The sequence below is a fragment of the Syngnathoides biaculeatus genome, chromosome 5 (genome assembly GCF_019802595.1).
Source record: "Syngnathoides biaculeatus isolate LvHL_M chromosome 5, ASM1980259v1, whole genome shotgun sequence".
In the NCBI taxonomy this organism is placed as follows: Eukaryota; Metazoa; Chordata; class Actinopteri; order Syngnathiformes; family Syngnathidae; genus Syngnathoides; species Syngnathoides biaculeatus.
In genome coordinates, this window is record NC_084644.1 from 13228776 (window position 1) to 13243824 (window position 15049).

Genomic DNA, 15049 nt, shown 5'->3' on the forward strand with positions numbered 1-15049 from the left:
ATGAGTGAATAAATGCATTTTAATGAACATTTTAAGGTGGACAGGGCTAAATTAATATAACAAATATTCCAAGATTCTTAAGGAATAAATAAATTTTGGATTTAATGTTTTCCATTGCTGTATATACCAATCACTTATAAATAACTAGTACATTTTCTCTAAACTTCAGTCTGGTGAGTTTCCTAAAGCTCTTTAAGAAGCTGCTGTTAAGCCTCTTCTAAAAATAAAACAGCACTGGACAATTCCATGTTAGCAAGCCATAGACCCATTTCAAATCTCCCGTTCATAGCCAAGATTCTTGAAAAAGTTATTTTTAATCAGCTCAACAATTTCTTGAATTTAAATGGATTTTTGACAAATTTCAATCAGGTTTTCAAACTCATCACACTACAGAATCTACTCTTATCAAAGTGCTAAATGATATAAGGTTGAATACTGACTCAGGAAAGGTGTCAATTTTGGTCATGTTGGATCTCAGCGCCGCTTTTGATACGGTCGATTACAATATACTGCTAAACTGGTTGGAAATGTGGGTAGGACTAAATGGAACGGTCCTTAAATGGTTTGGGTCCTACCTGGAGGAAAGGAGCTACTTTGTGACCATTGGAGGTGCACTGTCTCAGCGAATGGCATTGACCTACGGGGTCCCTCAAGGGTCAGTTCTTGGACCTCTCCTGTTCAGCCTGTATATGCTACCCTTGGGTTTTCTTCAGCTAAATCACAACAAAACTGAGACAATTGTTTTTGGCAATAATTAAAAGAGAATTGCTGTTAGTAAATACCTGGACTCTCCATCTTTAAAAACCAAAGACCAAGTCCGAAACCTTGGTGTTCTGATTGAGTCCGACCAGACTTTCAACAATCATATCAAATCAATCACAAGAACTGTCTTCTACCATCTGAAGAACATATCTAGAGTGAAATCTTGTATGTGTCAAGCGGACCAGGAAAAGCTCATCCATGCTTTTATCTCAAGTAGATGTGACTAATGGTCTTCTGACTGGACCCCCCCCCCCCCAAAAAAAAAAGATTAAACAGCTCCACAGCTCATTCAGAATGCTGCACCTCGGGTTCTGACCAAAACAAAGCGATCAGAGGATATAATTCCAATCCTAAAGTCCTTGCACTGTTTTCCTGTCAGCTTTAGAATAGATTTTAACGTTTTGCTACTGGTCTATAAATCAGTAAATGATTTAGCTCCTGAATTCATGCAAGAAATGCTTACGGAATACAAACCCAGTAGAGCTCTGAGGTCGACTGACTCGGGTTAAATAGTGGAGCGCAGAGTCCAAAGCAAACGTGGTGAAGCAGCATTTAGCTATTATGCTGGACACAAATGGAATTAATTGCCAACAGAGGTGAAGTCAGCCCCAACTGTGAATGTTTTTAAATCCAGGTTGAAAACTCTTTATTTTTCTCACACTTTTTGATCATATTACTTGCACTATATGCGGTTTTAATGGTCTTTTTCTTTTAATATTTAAAATTATTATTATTAACATTAATAATATTTGTTTTTAATTTATTTAATTTTTTAAATTGTTTTTATCGCGTTTTAAAATTTTCATCTCTGTTTTCAAATGCCTTTCATCATGTAAAGCACGATGAGTTACCTCGTGAATGAAATAATAAATTAGCTTTGCTTTGCTTTGCTTCCTTAAACACATTACAATTTGGAGTCTTGATATCAGTGCACAAGTGTGACATTTAGAGAGGGAAAAAAGCTAACTGGAATCAGTTTTTTTTTGTATCTCCAAGTGCATATTTTGAAGATGACTAAAGGGGGAAAAAAAACACTGACCGGAAACACTACCCTCGATTACCACTCACCGCTTCCGGTATCGTCGCCACTTCTTTGTCTGTCTGTGGTCCGACGCCACTAGTTGTCGTGTTTTTTCTCTTTCCTTTCACTTTGGAGGATATATTTGCATATATATCCACATTTTTCTGCTATTGAATGACAGTCGACTCGGAAATATTTATGCCTAAAAGTAAAGCGCTGAAAATGGAGGACTTGGACTACAGTAAGTGACAGAGCGAGGAGCTAGTTTTACGTAGACATTAACATTACGCTAGCTGCGGCTAGCCAGATGAGGTTCTGGGTCGTCTTATTTCGTGAGTTTTGACAAACACAAATGCCATTAAGTACACATTTGCAACGCAAATGAACAGAAATTGTTCGTAAGTAGTGCTTAAAATTTTGGGAAACACTCTCGTTCTAGGATTACACTGACGCAGCTGTTAGCATAATATCGATCGGTTCTGCTAGTGCTTCTGGTGAGGCCGGCCGGTGGACGTTAAACGCCTCTTGGCTTCACCTTACTCAGCGCGTGTGTTTTTGTTTTAAATATTTGATGCGTAATCCCGGCTAATTACAAGCAGTGTGCTATTGTGCTCGTGGATGCCGACTGTGGGCGTGGCTGTTGGAGAATGGGGCAGCTTGTTTTGTTTTGAATTTATTGCTTTCAGCACGGTGATTTAGTGGTCAGTTTGTCCACCTCATAATTCGGAGGGCGGGTTTTTAATCTGGGCGTTTATTTTCCTTTTTTTTAACTTTACTGTTGATGGAAAAATCCAACCAAAATTTATCGAGAAGAAATTTGAATTCACTAAAACCTGTACGGTTTTTTAAAGCTTTTGTAGGTTTTCAAAGAAGCTACGTACAACTAAAATTAGTAACAACATTCCTTTTAATAATCTCTGTATAATGCAACAATCATTCATTTTCATGAGCCAAAAAAAACGTTTGCCTCCACTTTTTCCTCTCTTACAATGTCTACATTTGTGAGCATATTACAACCATCCATTTTCTTAGCTGCTTATCCTCACAAGGGTCGTGGGAGTGCTGGAGCCTATTCCAGGTGTCAACCGGCAGGAGGCAAGGTTCACCTTGAACTGGTTGCCGGCCAATCGCAGGGCACATGGAGACAGACAACAGTCACACTCACAATCACTCCTAGGGGCAATTTAGAACGCCCAATTGATGTTGCATGTTTTTGGGATGTGGGAGGTAACCGGAGTGCCCGGAGAAATCCCACGCAGGCATGGGGAGAACATGCAAACTCCACACAGGCGGGACCAGGATTGAACCCCAGACCTCAGAACTGTGAGGCCAACGCTTTCCACCTCCGCCATCGTGCTGCCACATATTACGTTAATCCCATATAATGATCCTCAAGTAAATTCTGGTTTACAGATTCTCAGTTTACTACTGATAGCCCTTATTTGGGTTCAGGGCAGGAGCATAACTCTTGTAGTGGAATAGAGGGCTGCCCCGCAGAAAAAAAGTCCTGAACATTCCAAAACTGTCACCTTTAAAAGAAAGCGGTGCTTTTGATGTTTTGGTTTCAATAATAATTCAACCTTGAGTAGACAGGTGCTTTGGTATACAAAGTGTTTTGATACCATTAATTTTTTTCTTGACAAATTATTTTAGGTTTGCAAGAATTAATAAAATGATTAATAGATGAAAAAATAGTGAAAACAAAATCCTTTTATCCCTCAATGGGATCATTTTCCCTCACATGGACTAAGGTAAAAGACAAGGATAGAGACCAGCTCTGAACAAACGTGAATTTTCAATGACTTAATTGAGCAAACGGTCAGAAAACAAATGGCCCTAGCTCAAGCCAATTTACAGTAACACAGTTGCCAGTTCACAGCCAGCCAACTCTACACTCTCACGTCACTCACCAGGCCAGGCCCTACACCACTGATGAATATGAGGATGGCGACCCCAATATCTCCACTGGGCATGCTCTTGGTTGTTTGATAATGCAAAATCAAATTTGATTACTCAGTTAATTGATGGGAGTTTACGGCCATGCTACCCTGAGAACGCCCGATCTCGGAAGCTCAGCGGGTTTGGCCCTGGTTAGTACTTGGATGGGAGACCGCCTGGGAATGCCAGATGATGAAGCTTCTCTCCCCAGATAAAATGCAGAGGGGTTGTGTCAAGAAGGGCATCCGGCGTAAAACTGTGCCAAACAAATGTGCGTTCATCTGAGATAACACGCTGTGGCGACCCCTAACAGGACTTTGTCTTTGTTCTTCTCATTTCTAACTTTGTATCAATTTTTCATTCAGTAATATTTGTGCGAAACTACGTTCTGGTTGGTCTACAGTTACTAACGGTGACTGTTTGTTTATGTGGCCTGTGATTGGCTTGTAACCAGTCCACAGGCTGTTTTTTTTTTTTCAGCTGATATATGCTTCAGTGATCCTGAACAGGATACATTGTATAAAAATGGATGGATGACTGACTTGTCCACACCATTGTGTGTGTTTTTTTTTTTTTTTAATTCTGCCCCAGCCCATGCAGTTTCTTTCCTCTCTTTTTAACTTCCTGTTAACAATGGCAGTAGTGTATTATTCCCAATTTGGGTAACAATGCAGTTGGTGATTCATTTTAAGATAGTGAACACCTGTGGTCATATTGTTGGAATGCAGGCACCGTTTGTCATGACTTGAGTGGCAGTGCTATTGAGCTCATTCTTCTCTGCAGTCCCAGTGGACCTGAGCCCAGAGGAGCGCTCGGAGCTGGAAGACATCCGCAGGAGGAAGGGGGTCCTGCTGCAGGAGATCCAGAGGCTCCGCGAGGAACTCCGGGAGGCCATTTTGGAGGTGGAGGGCCTGGAGGCCAGCACAGAGGGCAGGTGGGATGTTAACACGGGAAGCCCAGTTATTGTCGTGCGTCATGAAACACTCTTAAAAGCAATTCTAGTGATGTCGTGCTGAAATGGGATTTCAATTATCCTTTAAACCACACAAATCTGTGTTATGATTGTTCTTAACAGTGGAACCAATGAGGTCGAACACTATCCATTATGAGATGCTGGATAAGAATTTGTTCATATTTTGAAAATATTACCATTAGATAGATAGCTTGAAGTCTTGTCTAATAACATCTTGCAATTGTGATGAAAATGTTTTTTTTAAATCATCAACGTGTTCAGACGTGATTTTTCCGTTTATAGGTGGACTTCTGTCTTTATAAATTGCAGTGACTAAAAAAAATCTCTATTTCTGCAATATTCCGACCGTAACCCGTGCAGAATCCACACTCGTTCATTTCCCCATCCGACTTTTGGAAGCGAGGTGCAAGATTAGGTACGCGTCAGTTGATTGGTTGAATGTATACCTTCTGACCAATGAAAACGGTTGTTGTATACGAGGCAGTTCATGGGGCCATTCTCAAGTCAACACGCTGGCGGTGCTCAAGAGGAAAGACTCCTCTCAAGTGAAAGAAATTGATATGTCAAAAATAAGTTCCGATGGGACTAGATGGATCGAGAAATCGTCGATACAGTTGGAAAGAAGGAAGTTGCCACTTTGTTAAGCGACTTAATTCGCAATTTCGATCGACCTGGTAAAGCATTGTGCACGTGCTGTGAGGATACTATTGACTATGGATCAAGAGGTTTCAACGCATTGGAAGTTCACGCAAAACAAAAACACGTCAAACAGCTGGAAGTGGATCAATATAACACATTTTTTGCACGATCAAAGGAATGTATGGAATATATTTTGCTGTAACATTTGCACATGAATATTTTGTAAATCTTTATACTATACTGCAATGTCAGCCCTAATTACCTTAGCCTGTAATGGCTTTTTGATTTATTGTGTTAGCCCTAAGATAATGGACTTTTGTGGGCCAAAAGTATGTGTTTTGTGAATTGTGTTTGTTCATACATTCAGAAATTCACTCCAAGCGCCTTCGTTACACTGCGGAACGTTCGAAAACAGAGCATTTTTTGAGTGGGCCATTTTGGGTTTTTCATAGCGCCACACTTGGAGTACCGGCATACACTACCAGAGCTCTGAGTGAGGAGACAGAACAGCCGGACCAGGCTCTACCTCTCTGAACACTGCACTCTCGGGGCACTGTGAGAGTGTCAGAGTGAATTACAAAACGTACCTTTTTAGATGTGATCCCCTCTGTCTTCTGTTAGTTTTTTATTAAACTCCAAAACGGGGTGGGAATAAACAGCTTGAAACAAGCAATTGGGGTCTTTGAGGAGCAGGTCATTATCTGCCAAACTGCACAATGGGCGAGAGGGCAGAATAACACGTCATGCTGGTGAAGTGGTATCGGCGTTTTGGTCTCGTAGCATTTTTCAAGTATGAGTACAAACGTACAGTATCAACTATATCCGTATCATTATAGGAGCAGCCTTAATTAAATTATAATGAATCAATTTTAAAATGAACGACTTTTGTTCTATAGGCTTAGTCTTCCAGACATTTTGAATTTAATTTTGATTTGCTGTACCTTTAACTTCATATGTTCAACTCTCTACTCGAATTCAATGCGCCAACACTCTTTCCATTGTAGTTATCACACTTTTTCTTCTGTCCACTGTGCAGTAAAACCCTGCAGAAAAATAGACATGTTGCTATGGGAAGGAAGAAGTTCAACATGGATCCTAAAAAGGTAGGAATATTCAAACACTGCTTGTACAAAGTTTTAAGTCTTACAGTGAGGAGCACGGACGGTGACAAGGTGTGTGTTCGTTTTTGCAGGGCATCGTGTTTCTGGTCGAGAACGAGCTCCTCAGACACACTCCAGAGGACATTGCTCAGTTCCTCTACAAAGGAGAGGGCCTCAACAAGACGGCAATTGGTGATTACCTTGGAGAAAGGTGGAACATTTTTAATCTACATCTTTATCTCTTCTGATTCCACGTGAGGCTCATTGCTCAGTTGCTTCTCTGCTCCAGGGACGACTTCAACATCAAAGTCCTCCAGGCTTTCGTTGACCTGCACGAGTTCACGGATCTCAACCTCGTCCAGGCCCTCAGGTAAGCGTTAACTGTGAAAGGGAAACTTTTGATTTGGAATCCGTGGACTTTGTGCTAAACAAACATGTGCTATAATGGAAGCTGCCACACATAACTCAAGCACACAGTCTTCATGAGACCAACCAGGTGATCTCACAGTCCAGAGAGTTTAATGCTGTTCTTAGTCTAATCTGATATTCAATTTAGTCTACACCACATGATGAAAAGCTTATTGACTGAAAGTATGTTTTGTGTATAATTGCAGACAATTTTTGTGGAGTTTCCGTCTGCCCGGTGAGGCCCAGAAGATTGACAGAATGATGGAGGCCTTTGCTCAGCGGTACTGTCGTTGTAACCCTGGTGTCTTCCAGAGCACAGGTACACACACTCGTGCTCTCATTGGTCAATGTCGTGCGAAATTTGCGCTGGGGTGTGGCTTGTATCAATCCACGTTGTATCAATGCGCCTTACGTTATATAGCACGTACTGGAAGCCATTCTGGCTTTTAAAAAAGGGGGGAGGGGGTGGGGAAAAAAAGGCAATGCACTGAATCTGCTATAGATCAAGCGCGACTCTAGTCACTTTTAGGACACCCTGTACATTTTGTTTAATTCTTTATCAAAAATGTAACAAAAAATGATTTATTTATTCATTATTTTTTATGCATTTAGGATTATTGGCATTTCAAATCAGTAAAATGTATTTGATTTGATGCTTCTTTGAGTAAAGGGAATTGCAAGCGAGGCCATGAAACAAATATAACTTGTAGCTCAAGGTCCCGCTGTATTAGAATTTAGCTCATAAATGTGGGTCAAATCTTCTGATGTTTCATTAGTCTGCCTTCGGGTAACCTTAATTGTGATTTGAATCCCTCCTTCTTTCCAGACACATGTTACGTACTGTCATTCGCCATCATCATGCTCAACACCAGCCTTCACAACCCCAACGTGAGGGACAAGCCGGGCATGGACCGCTTCATCTCCATGAACCGAGGCATCAACGACGGAGGAGACCTGCCCGAGGACCTCCTGCGAGTACGCCAGCCTCCACGCCGTCTGCTACCCAAACATCACACCGGAGCTCTTTTGTGATTCTTCTATTCTCTTTCAAGAATTTGTATGAAAGTATTAAAAATGAGCCCTTCAAGATCCCAGAGGATGACGGCAACGACCTCACACACACCTTCTTTAACCCCGACAGAGAGGGTTGGCTGCTCAAACTCGGTGAGATGGAGACTACTGTCCACAAATATACTCATAGATGTTATGAGGTTGCTGTTCACTTCTGGAGCTTTGTCGGGTGGTGAGCGTGTCCCCTCAATGTACCTGACAGCTAGATGTCAAGCAAGAGGCTTGCTTTGGAGCTTTTGTTGCATGGCATGGTGGGGGCTTGTGATCTGTGTCACTAATTAATGTACCATGTCCTCCTCTGTCTCTCTCTCTTCCACTGTCCCGTCTCCCTCTAAATAAATCCGCTGGTCCCTTTTTGTCTTCCGCTTCTTCTCCTGCGATTTCCACCTTCCGCTGCCGCTGCTTGTTTTCTCAGGAGGTATGTACTGACCAAGTTGCGTTCACGCATGTAGAAAGGTAGCTAGCCACTAGAGGGTTAAACATTTTTGAAGCCATCCGATATTGACAGTTTTCACTTTGTTTCAGGGGGAAGAGTGAAAACCTGGAAAAGGCGATGGTTCATCCTCACAGACAACTGCCTGTACTACTTTGAATATACAACAGTAAGTCTGCATACATGTGGCACACACTTCTTTAATGGAGTCTGATGATGTAAACCACACGTGTTATTAGGGATGCTGAAATGGGCTACAATGTCAGGCATAAGGTGGGTGTCCAGGATCAAAGGTCATGAACAAGTGCCTGCTTTGACTGGCTTCCAAGACAAGCCGTTCATCCGAGGAATAGTGTTAGGATTGAGGAACTGTTCAGAAAAGATCAGAGAGTCACCACTGGTAACATCTCCATCATATGTCATCAATCTAATCCTATAATCCTAACTCCATACGCATTTTGCAACCTTTGGAAAATTTTTAGTGGTGTGTCCCCTTCCAAAGCCACACATTCAATCATAGCTCTCTAGTTCTGACGGGCATCCAACAATGATTTCATTTTGAAATCGGCTGAAAGAAACAGGAGGGGCTTAAACACACCTTTTTTTCAAGTATATACAAGTATTTTTTAAACTACAAACTGAAAATTTCAAGATGAAAAATATAATAATAGTAGGTTAAATTAAATTGGGCTCATTGCTTATTGACTGCTTCTTGTACTTCACAGAAAAAAATACATTTTTAAGATAGAATTTGGATATGAATTGGCCTCATGAAAATGATCCATACGCACTCAAGACTTGGCGCTCCTTTGCAATAGGAGATGGCCACAGTCTGTGTTCATTTGTGTTTATCGGAATGGTTTCAACCTTCGAAGTAGAACAAGTTGGGTGACTTATGCATTTCTTAAAAGTATCTCACAGTTCACAGAAGGCCATATCTTTACTGGTGGCTTGTGCTAGATTGTGTCTTAGTCATGTTGACCACAGCTACCCTATTGTGCTCTGACTGTGTACGTGCGTGCGTGCGTGTGTGTGTGTATTTTCATTCGTTCATTCCACTAACAGGACAAAGAACCTCGAGGCATCATCCCTTTGGAGAATCTCAGTATCCGCGAAGTAGAGGACCCACGCAAACCGGTAAGGTCACATTCCATGCAGCGCAGCCGGATTTAGATTGAATACTTGACACAAGGCCATTTTTTTGTTTGTTTTTCCCCTCTACTGCCCTCAAGTGTCACAATTGCGATATGTAATAGGAATGGAAAAACACATGGGTATTGGGTTTTTTCAGATTGGAACTTGGCCATTTCCCTAGATATAAAAATTGGATATGTACCAGATATTTGTACCAATATGACCAAATGGATGGCATAAACATGCAGATAGAATATTTCAATGGCCTCTTGTTGTTATCGAAACAGAGTTCCCCTGTTTGTGGGGACTAGGCACTGAGCTGTGACAGTGAAACTTGATTCCCTCTCAGAGAGGTTTTAATTGGATATACCGTAATTATTATTATTATTGATTATAAGCCTAACCTAGTACATTTATAAAGGAAATACCATTTGGTATATATATTGCTCGCAGCCTTGTAAAGGCTGCAAGTGCCCACATTGAAACCGACATTGAAACACGAGATATTTACAAAGAAGGACGGTACACAGAGAGTTTGACGCTAGTGTTGCTGCGCTAACAGGGCCGGTTTAAAAAAAAAAACATACTGGTAAAAATAACTGAGACACAAAGTAACACGCTAGCGTAACGCTAACAGGGCCGGACCGGTAAAGGTCACTTCCTCGGCACATATATTCCACCGGTCTCACTCTTACCTTTTCCGCTCGAGTGCCCCCTTGTGGCCGTTAAAAAAATGGAAAAATTAGCTGCATCACGGCATAAGCCTCAGGGTTCAAAGCGTGTGAAAAAGGTCGCGGTTTATAGGCCGAAAATTACGATATGTAGATGCCACAAGATGGTGGCAAAGCACTTAAAATGCAAAGGATCATAAAGTATCAACGTCATACTTGGAGGATAGAATTGGGTACTTGGACCAATATTGTAATTACAGCCTTAAAAGTTTTTTTAAATTGTGTTGCATATCATCCAGCTGCGCTTGTCTCGTCCTAACAGAACTGCTTTGAGTTGTACATTCCCAACAACCGTGGTCAACTGATCAAGGCTTGCAAGACAGAAGCGGATGGCCGGGTGGTGGAGGGAAACCACATGGTATACCGCATCTCCGCCCCCACGCCCGAGGAGAAGGACGAGTGGATCCACAGCATCAAGTATGTCAACAAAACAGGAAAGAGTGCATGTCATGTCCAGGTGCAGCTCAATAAGTTAGAAGACCAAGGTGGAAATTTTCATTTATTTTCGTAGTTCAATTCAAAATGTAAAAGTTTGAATATTACGTACATTAAAACACACAGAAGTACAGTGGAACCTCGGAATTTGAAGTGTTCAAAATCGAAGTTGTTCAAGTTCCAGAACATATTCTCCCATAGGAACTAATGTAAATGAGTTTAATACGTTCCCAACCTCTAAATTGTAAAACGTAAAAACATGTACTCCCTGCATTTAAACAATAAAAATGCATAAACTTAAAGCAATTTAAATGTGTATCATTTACCTTTTTGGTGGCGGTGCGATGGCATCAGAGGTACTCAAGAGGGAAGGAGGGAGTGTCGAAGTCACCCCTCCATGATTTGACTGCGTAATTCTCTGGTAGCTTCTCCATTTCTTCTATTATCTGTGGTCATTCCTTTGGAAACAGTAGTTGCTGGTCACAAGATTTTTATTCTTTAGGATTGCTTGGTAGTAGGATCGCAAAAAAACGCTTACTTTCATAACCGGTTTTAACCGAACACCTGTAGCAAAAAAACGATTAACCGGTTTTAAAACTGGTACCATTGTGGTATTTACGTAATTCACCCGCGGGACCACGAGTTGGGGTGCGGGGTTCCGCACGGACTGTTTTTGTTGTTGCTCTTCCGGAGTGACGAGTTCACAGAGTTATGTGAGTAGTGTTTTGATGTCTGCCAATAAAACAAGTTTTGTTCCTGTGTCCGTCACTCCGCCTCCGACTCCTTTTTCTCCGGCGCTACAACTTCTTGTAAAGTACTCCCATACTTTGGAGCGTTTCCTTGATGCCATGTTTTATGTGTCTTTGATTTAACTGAATGTTCTTTTGAGTCCAACTTTACTCTAACAGCGAAACTTGAAAAAAGTGGAAGTGATATTGAAAAAATAGCGCAATGTGGAGTACCGGAACCGGAAGAAATGATTGGAAATTTTAACCAATTTCGAAAGTCCGATTACAGTTTCGGTTTTAAAAAACCGAAAACCGGTTATAACCGGTTATTTGTAACCGGTTGCGATCCCTACTTGGTAGCAAGAGCTGTAACAAACACACACTGCATTTCCATTCTTAGATCCCCTCTGGTTCACTCACCTTTACTTTTCCTTCACTGCTGGTAGCGCTGCTGTCTTTCTTTGTGCCCATGGCAAAGAAAATACTGGAAAATAACATGAAAGAATCACGCTATGAGCATCCACAGGCGTGCTGTGAGTGACTGCGAGACCCCAAGTGAGCAGCGGCTCGTCTCTGCATCATCCCGTGTGCATATTTCATCGCTCTGCTTGAGCGGGCCACCCAGTCAACATGGGTTTGAGAATTGGGTCGAAAAACGATTTGTACAAGTACCAAAACGTTCAAATTCCGAGGTTCCTCTGTATTTCATTATATGTGTTTTTTAAAATACATTCATTTGCATTTAAATACTTGAATCAAGATGTACTTCCTTTGAGTGAGCCGCGTGTGTGTTTTTGTGTCTGTCGTCATGCCAGATCTGCAGTTAGTGTGGACCCCTTCTACGAAATGCTTGCTGCCAGAAAGAAACGTATATCGCTGAAGAAGAAAGAAGAGCAGCCCTAGAGTATTACCTCCATCCTTTTGTCCTCCCATCCTCATCTCCTTCCCTCCACAAACACTAGAACACCATTACATCAACGGGTGAGGAACACCATACTGTCCTAAAAACACCTCCGAGGAACTGTTGTAAAAAAAAAAAGACAGGACAGTTAAGCCACAAAATGGTCATCATAAGCGGTGCGCCCCCAAGTATGCACGATTCTTTGCACACCTATCCTGTTTTTGTGCTCTTTCTGAAAATCCAAAAGCTCTTTTTGCAAATAAAGTAGAGCTTTGGTGCAATTTTGTGGCATCACGGTGCCAAGAAACTGTGTTGAACTCTGGTACGGAGCTTCTATTAGAGAAGGCATTGGCCTAAAATAGTGCTGTGTCGTAATATTTCTGGAATTTGTCTCCTGGAGTTGGAGCTGCTCTAGTACGATAACAGTCATTTGGCAGGGAATATGTTTAAGACATAAAAAAAACACTGTCCCTCAGCAAAGTTTAACAGTGATGTGGTAATACAGATACATGTATTTATTTTGACAGCTGTGCAAAACGAATGAATATCAGTGAATAACTGACAATGGGTAATTGCTCATGTATGCAACAAGATGGTACGAAAGCACTACTTTTCTGTTTGATGGGGGTTTGGCATTTCGAACAGAATATAGTCCCCTAACTTCAACATTCAGCCTTAATTTGGGAAAATTCATGAGTAATTGACCCCAGGTTTTGAAGTTGCCTGTAGATGCCTGAAGATGGTTGCAAATCAGTTTTACTGAGCTCCTCGAGTCTACATAGTTCCTTATCAAAAAAGATGGTGCCAAAGCAGTACATATGCAAGTTGTGGATATGCAAGGTAACACTGTAGCTTCTTGAGACCGAGATGGGCATTTTAGGATGTTTCAGAAAGAGCACCAAACAGAGAATAATTGAGTTTTTCCTGTGAATATTGGAGGAAATGTCAAGAAAAGAAGTACATTCGCAAGTAGAGAATTGCGAATAGCCAGGGGAACACTGTACAGTACAACAACAAGCCCACCCACCACCGATATTATGTCATTACACCAGCCTGTATTGATAATTAAATGAAGATATGACATTTTGACCTCTTCCTCAACCGGCCTCCCATGAAGGCAGCTCATTACTATGGAACACTTTTTTTTTTTTCCTTGTAAATAGATGTTATATTATTTGTTTATAGCACCCATGTAGAGGCCATTTAATTTATTGTTTCTTTTTTGTACGAGCTACTGTATGAGCGCATGTCGACAGACGTTAGAGCACTGAGTCGAGAAGTGTTTCTTGTGTTCCTTGTTGCCTAGAAGAAGAGCCACGAGGACATTTTTTTTAAAGTTTTGCCGGGTGAAGCACAAGCATCTACTAGATTATATGCCATCCATCCAATTTCCGAGCCGCTTATCCTCTCAAGGGTCACGGGAATGCTCGAGCCTATCCCAGCTAACTGGGAGGAAGGCAGACTACACCCTGAATTGGTCACCAATCAGTCGCAGGGTGCATGTAGACACCATCACCGAGTGGGAACTGAACCTGCCTGCAACAGTCAGGCGAGTGTCCCACAACACCATCAGTGACTCTGATTAGAAGCCACACGTCTTTTTTTTTCTTCATTATTTTGCTTCCCAGTGTCCAAGGAACACAGAGTATCTGCCCATAAATTCAGATACTTGTGTGTGTGTGTGTGATACATTGTCCTTGTTTTTGGTGAGTCAAATTTGAAGCATATTAGTTTTTGTAGACAGAGAACTAGAGCTGCGTTATTTGTTTTACTGCACTTTATCAGTTATTGCGACGGACATGCGTCAGTGACTTGACTCACCAAGAAGTTTTTAGAGCAGGGCTGGGTCACCTACAGCTGGTAGGCTCAGATGCCCCTCATCACACACCCCGGCAAAAGTGGGAAGTGTTATAAAAAAGACATTTGTTTCATCATCATGTATTTTGATGGCCCTCAGAGGACTTTATGGTCCTTTTTCCAAGTATTTTAGTTGTTAATAAAAAAAAAAAAAAAAAAGTAGCATGAACCTGAATGATGACGCCGATCGTATTTGGACCTTTACGGACGCGGCGGTCAATCGTACGAACAAAATGTTTGTGAGTTGCCTTTACGTTACTCGTTACTCTCCCAAAGCTTACAAAAAAACTGGCCTTCTGCGAGTCTCGTTTGTACTCCTGCGTGTTTTGCCTGCAGGCCTCCTTCAACCGTCTGGGAATTCTTGAAGTGCAAAGTTGCCAAAAAAAAAAAAAACAAGTCAGCAAAATGTTACAAACAGTGCACAGCGAAACTTTTGTTTCTGAGCCACCTCTTTCTGAAAATGTCTTTTTTCTATTTATTTATTTACTTAATGGTAAGGTGAAAACTGAGCTAGGTATGATGTAAATGTAGCAATGGTGCAAAACACACACACACCCCGGTGCCAGTAAACTGCTGTGTAACAATAAAAAGGTGATGATTGACTGTTGATTGGATTTGTGTTCATTCAGTTGTCCCCAAAAGAATGAAAAACAAACACAAAACAACCCGTGTATTTTTATCACAGTAGTAACCTTCTGCTCACAAATAAACACACCTGTTGATATAGAATGGACCAATAAAAAAACATTTTTTATGTTGGGTTTAATTTTTGTTTGACATTTGATAATGTTATGTTGTGGGAAACATTTTTTGTTTATTATTATAATTTATTTCACAATATTGTTTCTGTCCAACAAAAAGCAAGCATTTCCACATATTATTTTCTATAATTTCTTGTGTTTTAATCCAAAAGATGAT

General features: G+C 41.2%; 1 protein-coding gene across 2 annotated transcripts; it reads left to right on the forward strand.

The window, feature by feature from the left end:
- Positions 1 to 1813: 1813 nt before the first annotated feature.
- cyth2 (cytohesin 2) lies at positions 1814 to 14748 on the forward strand. 2 transcript variants are annotated; one of them, XM_061820465.1, is made up of 12 exons: positions 1816 to 2024; positions 4505 to 4655; positions 6370 to 6436; positions 6526 to 6644; positions 6723 to 6803; positions 7048 to 7160; positions 7668 to 7816; positions 7894 to 8005; positions 8438 to 8514; positions 9411 to 9482; positions 10473 to 10627; positions 12189 to 14748. In XM_061820465.1, exons 1-12 carry the CDS (start codon positions 1958 to 1960, stop codon positions 12274 to 12276), a joined length of 1251 nt encoding a protein of 416 aa, XP_061676449.1. In that variant the 5' UTR covers positions 1816 to 1957; the 3' UTR covers positions 12277 to 14748. The 2 variants fall into 2 exon arrangements, with proteins under 2 accessions (XP_061676448.1, XP_061676449.1); XM_061820464.1 differs by lacking the exon at positions 12189 to 14748 and having other exon boundaries at positions 1814 to 2024; positions 10473 to 12151.
- The last annotated feature ends 301 nt before the right edge of the window (positions 14749 to 15049 follow it).

Excerpts from the sequence above, each read along its gene's own strand:
- cyth2 (XM_061820464.1), top strand. The coding sequence starts at position 1,958 with ATGACAGTCGACTCGGAAATATTTATGCCTAAAAGTAAAGCGCTGAAA. Across the intron at positions 6,437-6,525 it reads TCAACATGGATCCTAAAAAG|GGCATCGTGTTTCTGGTCGA; the intron begins GTAGGAATATTC and ends TCGTTTTTGCAG. Across the intron at positions 8,515-9,410 it reads ACTACTTTGAATATACAACA|GACAAAGAACCTCGAGGCAT; the intron begins GTAAGTCTGCAT and ends TTCCACTAACAG.